Source organism: Vigna angularis, chromosome 6, assembly GCF_016808095.1.
Source record: "Vigna angularis cultivar LongXiaoDou No.4 chromosome 6, ASM1680809v1, whole genome shotgun sequence".
NCBI lineage: Eukaryota > Viridiplantae > Streptophyta > Magnoliopsida > Fabales > Fabaceae > Vigna > Vigna angularis.
In genome coordinates this window covers 4,625,511-4,635,174 of record NC_068975.1, presented here as the reverse complement: position 1 = coordinate 4,635,174, position 9,664 = coordinate 4,625,511, and the positions used below count along the sequence as shown (strand labels likewise).

The following is a 9,664-nucleotide window of genomic DNA, read 5'->3' as shown; positions in this document are numbered from 1 at the left end:
TTTCTCCCTTATATACTTGGGTAAGTGAAGTTTGTTAACTTTAAAGTTTCATTTATGATTTTAGTATATGACAATTAAGTTATTACCAATTTCAGGTGTCATTGGCAGCTACTTGTGATCTCCATACCGGAGAACACTGCTGTATGGTTTTGTTTATTGCACAAGTCACCTCCCAACCCTCTTAGACAAGTAGTAGATTGGTAAAAACCTTAATGTTTGAACTTTCTTTGTTATATAAATGTATGCTAAAACAATTTTTTTAATAGTTCCCTTGCAACACATATGATGTTGTCTGGGAGATCAACTAGTAAAACTAAAAAGCTTGCATGATTGGCCCTTAAGGTTTGGTATTTTAGTCCATAATTTGTTACATTTTGTATCATTCCAATTATGTTACTTAACATTTTATAATTATGATGATATATTGTAGTGTAATAGACAAACCAGGTCACATGAGTGTAGTTACTATATCATGTATTGGATGATGACCACTATTCGTGCACATGTTACCAGTGGATGGGAAACGATAATATTTTGTTTTGAATTTTGTTTTCTTTATAGTTTAGATTTCATATACACTAATTGAAATCATTGTGTTTTATATAGAGATTCAATTTTACTAGTTCAATTCCAGAGAAGTCACTTAAACTCATAAGGAAAGGACTAACTAAATATATAACTCAACTGTATAATACTATGTAGATATTAGGATATAGTAAGTTCTAAGTTTATGTTTCTAAGTTGATTTATGCTTTGTACATTATTATTTGTTTAACATTAATCATTGGATTGATTTATGCTTCTAAGTTGACTTATGATTACATTGAATTCATTTATGCTTCTAAAAAGTTGATTTATGATTACATTGAATGAATTTTTGTTTTAATATAATTTTTATTGAAAATATATGCTTCTAGATTGTGTTGGACTGTTCTGGGTTGTTTGTATATATGCAGGTCTGTTTCTACAGTTGAGAATGTTACAGAAACAGACCTGTTCTTAAATAAAACAGGAGAATACGCTTCGATTGTTACTATAACCGAGGCAGAAAGCCCTCTATGCATCAGTTCAGGTCACAACCGAGCCATAAAGGTTGGCGAAAAAGTAAACATCACTCTACTACCTCGATTCAGGTCCCAATCGAGGTAGTAGAGTCCGAGATACTGCCTCTGTTCAAAAGGAACCGAGGCGAAAAGTTCTTCAAAAAATAATAAAGAAAAGGAAAAACCCTACTGTTTCAATTACCTGTGAACCGAGACTTTTTGTCTCGCCTATATATGCCTCGGTTCAGGAACCACTGTCTATAGACAAAAATAACCGTTGTCGTTTTCCTTGACTGCATTATGCCCCCATTGCACGAATTCGGCACTATGTAATCGATTATAATCAATTACAAAACAGAGAATTGAAGCAAAACACATTTTAACAGTAAAAAAATCTTGATAACAAAAACTTGTGAACTTCTCCCTGCAAGTCAATTACAATAAAAGATTGAATGAACAGATTTTAACAATAAAAGAATCTTGATTAATTTTTTTTGCACAATTCCTCCCTAAACCTAAATTTTTGGTGGGAGAGGGAAGGTGCCAATCGGACAAGAAATCGCTTTTGACAAACAATGTTGTTTTGACACCTAAGCCTCTTTTCTTTTGGGATTTCGGATTGTTTGGAGTGGCATTGCCACTGGTGTTGTCGTTGGATCTTCCTCTTCCTTTCTATCTTCTGTTTCCACCGCCCATTTTTTTCTTCAAATGATCTACAATTGCTTCGTAGTTTGAGGGATAGCTATAGGATTATGTGCATTATCATGGAAGATGAAAATTAGTGCGGAGAGAAGGAGGAAGATGGAGCGAATGGGTGAGGAAAATGTTTGGGAGAAAGCGAAGAAGATTATGATGTCTCTTCTCGCTGTGTATTTTGGGGAGGCAGTGACAGCTACAATGGGGAGGAAGAGGAACGGTTGCAACAAGGACACACATAATGCCCTTGGTAAAGTAAAAAGGAAAAAAAATTCATTTTCAAAATATAATGATTCAAAACTCGAACGAAATTTAAAATTGTGTTATAATTTAAATACTAAAAATATATTTAAATATATATATATATATATATATATATATATATATATATATATTTAAATATTTTATAAAATTAGGAGGTGCGCCAATCTGCTAATTTACCTACCATCGTTGACAAGACGAAGAATTTCAAACTATTTTAGTATGATGGATTAGTTTGACTCATCTCAATTTTAGTAGATCAAAACGGTTGAATGACCTGTTTTACCACTCATGCTCACAAATTAGAGAGTGTTATAATTACATTCTTTTTTAATTTTGTAATTCAAGGTAATAACTAATATATTGAAGCAACCAACAAATTCAAGTATGAATTTTGCTGAAGATATATGCTATTCTTTTATGGGGTGATCGAAATGTGAAAGAGAAAACATTGAAAGACTCAATGTTAGTTAAACAAAGTTTAATTAATAATGCTTATGAACCTATAAATTTATAAAGAAAAAAAAACAAAGTTAAGCAAAAACATTAAAGCGAGAAACAACTTTGAATACACAATTCCAGCAAACGGGATCATATATCGGCCAATAGCTTCAAATTCATTCCATTTAATAGAATAACAACATTTCATGCACAATTCAAATATACATGTTACGTGTAACATAACAACTACATCTTCCCTCATAGAATTTGTTTGGATCCAAAGATAGAATTGCCTTTGAGAGTCCAAACGAGCTTATATCAGTCAATGAATCCATCTTTTCCTTCCTGATATAACGTCCATTTGAATTGATGAAATTAGATAAATGGAAAATGCATGATAGATTGAACTTCTATTCAATTTGATCTAATAAATTTTCCCTGCGGCATTCGTAAGGGAGACCATGTGAATAGCGTCTAAAATCACGACAATAATCATAGACAACCCATTTGGAAAGCACCCTTTGCATTTCACTCTTCTTCTCTTCAGTAAGACCAGTTGCTCTTCCACCATTGAAACCCTTGCAGCTTGCACCACCTTCATTTGCAATGCAAGCATCAGCATTGAAATTTCTGAAGCTTGCCACGAATGGAGCATATGACAGATCAAGCTTCACTGCCCCCCATCTTGTTGCCCAAGCATCTCCATTCCAAAGAGTTGTGTACATCCTCATTGGTCTGTTTGTTGGGAAAGGAACACCAATAGTCTCTCTATTCAACATAACCCTAATGGGAATGTCATCCACCAAGATTCTGAAATCGCACCAAAAAAACATTTTTTAGGTAACCCTAATGGGAATGTCATCCAATTACATTATATATACACATGTTTTGTTACTTACACTATGCGATGAGGGTTCCAATCAATGGTGTAAGTATGGAAGTCCTCTGTTGGATCGAACCAAAGATAATACTGCATCTCACGACCACCCACACCATCAGCATATATATTCGTTGAGAGAAGATAAGGGTCTCCAGTCAAGTTTCCCAAGAACTCTATATCTATTTCATCATGGTTTGCTCCTTGAGAACTTAGCTGCACATAAAAAACATATCAATGACTTTGCCATAAACAATCTTGCGTTCTACGTTGTAATAAGCTGAAATCTATAAATTGAAAGCCATTTCTCACACTAAACATGGATTCTGGTTTTTCTCACCGATATACATATCAATAGAGACAAAATTTATAATATATAATTAAGTGTAAATCTCGTTTTATGAATCAATTTTATAGAGATTAGTTAAAGATAAAATCCACTTTTTTTTTTTAAGTATAAAGATATATATCTTATATTCACGAAGAGTTTGGTGAAAAAAATGTTAATGATGAATTTGGAGGAAGACATGCATACGTAAAAGGCTGTGACAGTTCCTGCAGAGTTTCCTGGTACGAGCTTGATTTGCATGTCGAATCGTCCAAACAAGTACTCATTCTTGGAGCCAATGCCTGAGCCAGAATATTGGTCCATTGTGAGGGTCATGCTTTGCCCTCCATCTTTAATGTCGACCCTTACATCTCCGAAGAGATTGTCAAAATCTTGGTAGAAATTCCCACCCAATGCGAGTGTCGTTATGGCCAAGAAGACAGAAACAAGAAGAGGAACGGAACCACAGCACCAAGAAGCCATTTGCAATTGTAAGAAGGCACAGTGTAAGAAAAATGTGTATATATTAAATCACTTTTTCCTGAGAAAAATGGAGTTGTTTTTCACGTGTATGTGAACGTATCTGTCAAACACAGGCTGTGATGACTGTGTTCACAACCCCAATGCGGTTCTCGTAATTGCAGTTATGAACTGCAATTCGAGATGTTTACTGGATAATATGGTTTTTTAAAGGGGGAGAGAGACGTGAGAAGAGTTGGATTTCATGGCACCAATGATTTAGATCTTTGGCTCTTCGAACTTGGTGTTGGACAAAAGGTCAAAGCTCCATCAAAATGGGTAATTTCTTAACATAGAAATGCTAAACATAGAGTGATATGTATGATATATAACAACACAAGTTCTGGCCTTTGCATGCATGATTATAATGCCGCTTTTTTTAAGATGTTTTTTCCCATGAAAATTTACTTAATTTGCTAGGGTTGGTTTATTTTTCTGCTTTTACTAAAAGGGGTAGCAACCATGAAAAGCTTGAAAAATAGGTGAGTTTTACTAAACAATACTGTGTTTATGTGTGGGATATGGAAGGAATTAATAGTTGTAAGGTAACATACCGGCAGCGTTGGTATCGTCCCCGTATTCTTCCATCCCAAGAAGTGTTGGTTTTGAAATGGAAGATGCTATGACTCTAAACACAACTTTTATATAACATTAAACTATTGTTCAATATATAGTAAATATTATATCAATTAGTTAGTTATATTTCTAATTAAATTTTTGTTAAGATATATGTAAGAATATCTTAACAATTTAAATAATTTATAATTGTATTTTTCCCTTTTATAAGAAGGAACTATATAGCTTTGTGATTATTTTTGGTTTTCCATTGGATAATTGTTTAATTATTTTGGATTCAATTAGAATTTTGTGTACAAAAGCAATAAATGTAAATAAATTTTTTCCATAACATCTAATATTTATTAATCTAAAAGTTCACCAATGCTATGATTTATGTGCAACAATTTATTTGATATTCCAAATTCCAAAAGAGGATCCCACAAGCAATCATGGAAAGATGTTCAGCAAAACAGTTACAATAACAGGAGTAGCTTCTAACATCATTCCCACAAATTCTGCTACCATTTTACATTCTCATAAATAGACTCTGCACTCTCATATGTCATGCCCTGTGCATATGCAACAGTGATTGCCTCACTGTTTCCAACAGAAAAAAAAACTTCAATAACTATTATTTAAAACAATTAGTTAAGAAATTTAACGAGTTTGTTTGTTAGAAATTATAAAGAAATGTAGTAAGAAAATAAAAAAAAATGTACATTTGTGTATTTCAATAAAAAAGATTGTACTCTCAGTAGCCCAATATACCTTAATTCAAATAGAGCTGTAAAAACGGGTAATCCGGCTCGATCCGGCCTAGCTCACCACAGATTGATCACTTAGTGAGTCAATTCAACCCGACTCACTTATTTGCGAACTGAAAAACGGATTGGGTCATTGACTCATTTAATTATAAGTTTTTTTAAAAATAAAATATTACAATTTTTTTAAATTCAAAACTAAATAAACGTTACACTAAAATGATCTTAAACTCCAAAGACAATTCAAAGTAAAAAAAAGTATGATATAATCCCAGCGTAATCTAAAAACATGTACAAAAGACGAACAAATAAGTTTTTTATATTGATAATTTTTGTATCAGTTGTTCAATTATAATATTAGAGTCTTGAATAAATAAATTTATAATATTTTTCTCTCGTGAAACATCTTCTTCTTTATAACCATATACAATATAATGAAAAAAATGCTAACTATTAAAATACAAAATAATAAATAATAAAATTAAATTAGGTGGGTTGGTGAGCTAATTCAGCTCACCACGGGTTCAACCCGATGAGCCAGATTCTAACTGAGCCGGGTTGAAAACTAGTTCACATAAAAGATTATATTTTTTTCAAACTCAACCCAGCTCAAACCCGTGGTGAGCCGGGTTGGCTCGCACATTACAATCCATTTTGACAATAATAAATTCAAGATCCTTTTAAATAAAATATCACTTCCTGACATAATTTTAGTAAACTAATCTAGAAAATATATATTTTTATCTGCTGTAAATGTAAATATGAATATAATTTATTCAGAGACCAATTAAAAATAAAGCAATTAATATTTTACTGAAAAGCATAAGTGTAACTCAACTTTATTTTTATCAAAACTATTATTATTTTAAGATGAAATAAATAATTTTAATTCACAATGAATCTGAACCAATATCACCTTCTCTAATAAAAGTCTGAGTACATTCAATTCTCTTGCTGCATTTTTGTTCAACTTCATCTACTTTCTGTCAACCTTATTTATTTTGGAATAACTCACTACTCTTGCTTCTGTATTTGGGGCCCACTTTTCCAACCATATGCCAAATATCTCCTTTAGGTACAATACTACTGCAAACACTAACCTAATGTCTTAAAAAAGTAATAGGAGTATTAGTTAAAGAACTAATAAATAAACTATTTTTTTATAAATTCCATTTAAAAATGTATTATAATCATATCAAGAAAACATCGCTAGTTTTTTTATAAAAAAAAAAAATTGTCGGTTTACATTATATTTGACTTAAGTTTTATACTCAAATTTATAGTGTTCTTCTCTAGTCTTGAAAATGGACACTTTTTTCTAATTTGTTTTTTTAATATGAAATATATGTTAAAATATACTTAATCTAGATAGTTATTAAAGTTAGTTTTAGTATTTTTGGTTTCTTTAAAAGGAACTTTTTATTTGTTTGTCTAAATAATTACATTTGACCTAGTTATTCCTTTAATGATATATATATATATATATATATATATATAAGAAAGTTAAGTTAACGGCCATCTATAAATTAGAAAGATATGGAAGAAAGGAAATATGAATTAAATATATGACAATAATTTAATATGTTATAAATTCTTTATTTTAAATACTTCTAAACAAATTATCTTTAGATCATTTGCGAAAAAGACCACATCTTACATTTATCCGGATTTTAATATTAAATTATTTTCAAAAAAGATATTCAACTATTATTAGTAATTTATACATTTTAGTATAAAAAATATCTCTTTATTTTTATTTTTTCATTCCCAAAATGATATTAAAGGGGTCAATGATGTTTATACTGGTAAAACTTTTCAAGTTTTTCATTCTTTAATCTTTAAAATATTGGTTTCAGTATTTATAGGTTATGTAATATGAAAAATTATTTTCAAAAGAATATTCAACTATTATTAGTAATTTATACATTTTGGTATAAAAAATATCTCTATTTTTTTTATTCCCACCTTCCTTATGGAATTAAAGGGCCAATGATGTTTACACTGGTGAAACTTTTCAATTTTTTCATTCTTTAATTTTTAAAATATTGGTTTTAGTATTTATAGGTTATGTAATATGAAAAATTCATCACTAAGAAAAAGTCTTTTGTCAGGCTTCGGAAAACCCACCCAAACCCCACCTGTCGGGTCTCATTAAAAACGCACTTAAAAACCCTTTGAGCGGACGCCAGGTGTCAAGCAACGAGAATCAGAAATCAGATAGTGGGATGCAGGTGTCAGCAGAAGAGCGGACGCTCGTTTTGACGTGGGAAGAAAACTGATTTTTCTGAAAGCTTCTGTCCCACTCTCTTCTGCATGCACCTTCTCCTTTCCAAACTCTGACTTTCCATTTCTCCTTCTTCTCTCTAGAAAACTCTCCCTTCTCTCTACTGTAACTTATCATTCTCTTCTCCGATCATCATTTCAGAAACCGTAGAAGTGTTCCCGGCGTCATAAGCTTCATTTTGAACCGATCATTTCCGAGTTCTGAAACCGGTAAGTTTTCTCCTCCTTAACCTTTCGTTCTTGTCAACATGCAAACCAAGTTCTGGTTTCATGAACCCTTAGTTATAGTTCTGAATCATTGTTGGTTCGTTATTTGATTTTGGTTCGTAGAGCAGTTGAGCGTTAAGGGTAAAAAGGGATCTTAGTTCTTTTGCAAACCAAGTTGCAGACTGTAGGACGTCCGTTCACACTAGAGGTAAGGGAAGCTTATTAATTTAATTTATTAATCATGTGTTGCATGAACGTTTGTTGTTTTGATTGGGTATGGAAAATGATTGTGCTATGCTGAATGACTGAATGTATGTATAAAGTATGAATATTGATATGGTTGTGGATATGGAATATGATTTCTTGGTATGATATGGATGGTATAAAGTAAGCAAAATGATTATGATATGAATTTTATAAAGTTATGAAATTATATATTGAGAAACGAATTGAATATAAATGAGATCTGATTAGTAAACTTTCACTACGATAAAGTACGTTCGTCACTTAACGGTCATTGACTGTTCGGTTTTCCTGGAGAACCTAGTTGAAACAGGATTCTTTCATTTGGAGAGAACCCTAGTTGAGGACAAGCGTCCTCGTGTGGTAATACTATGTTAGAGCGTTCGGCCAAGCATAGTTGTATCCGAATATCCCTTGATAAAGTAATATATATATATATATATATATATATATATATATATTGGTATAATTTCGCCGTTCGTAAGTGCTCGGTCTTATACCGAGCGCTCGTATTGAACAGTGCTCGGTCTCATACCAAGCGCTCATATTTAGTAGTGCTCGGTCTTACACCTAGCGCTCGTATTAAGTAGTGCTTGGTCTTACACCTAACGCTCGTACTATTGTATAATCAATATTGATAAAATAGCGTTCGTCCAACTTCAGTAATATTTTCCTTTATCATGTTCGGTCATTTACTGGCATAGGATTTCCGTATGTGAACTGTTCTAAATATAGTTCCTTAACATCTTAATTATTCTTCTTGCATTGGATCCGGCCTAGGGCCTCCATACTTGATTTCTTCTTTAAGTATTGGTTTAAATTCAAGAGAGTCAGTTCATCCAACTGATTCAAGTGGTAGATACCGTTCGTCACATATTCCACTATTTTACTCGGTTCATTTCTTGAATCTAAAAGTAACTCTCTTGGTCTTATTCTATTTTGGAACTGGAAAGCTATCTGTCTTGTCTCAAACGTTCGTCCTCGTTCTGAGTGAGGATAGAACGTTCGGTATTCTGGTGTCTTTATAAACCTTTGAACAAAGATGAGATTTAACTTATTGACAATAAAGATGAGTTTGATAAAACTGAAAATGAAAGATGGAATTGAGAATGATTATGAATGCAATAAGAAAAGAATGTGATATGAATGAAATGATGTGAAGTTGAACGAGCGTTCCGGGGAGGAACGATTCATGTAAGAATATTGGAAATGGTAAAGTATGACTGTGGGCATGCTAATGCTGGCTGTTCATCCTGATGTTTCGTGGGTACTCGTCCTCACGTAGAGGAGGGTAGGTCATGTGTGGAAACGGCAGGAGGTCCCGTCCTTAGGGGTACTTTGGATGAATAGGACTAACCTCGGGTGGCAGCTGATGAGAGTATTCCAGTTACTACATCACCCGGGTGCACGAACGCCTGTAGCTACACAGATTCATACAGTCCGGACG

The 9,664-nt window shown here is 32.5% G+C and overlaps 1 protein-coding gene across 1 annotated transcript; it reads right to left on the bottom strand.

Annotated features, from left to right (window-relative positions):
• Positions 1-2,674: 2,674 nt before the first annotated feature.
• Positions 2,675-4,284, bottom strand: LOC108318677 (xyloglucan endotransglucosylase protein 1). Its single transcript, XM_017556279.2, has 3 exons — positions 3,854-4,284; positions 3,341-3,534; positions 2,675-3,251 (listed from the first exon to the last, which is right to left on the bottom strand). Exons 1-3 carry the CDS (start codon positions 4,127-4,129, stop codon positions 2,852-2,854), a joined length of 870 nt encoding a protein of 289 aa, XP_017411768.1. The 5' UTR covers positions 4,130-4,284; the 3' UTR covers positions 2,675-2,851.
• Positions 4,285-9,664: the final 5,380 nt, after the last annotated feature.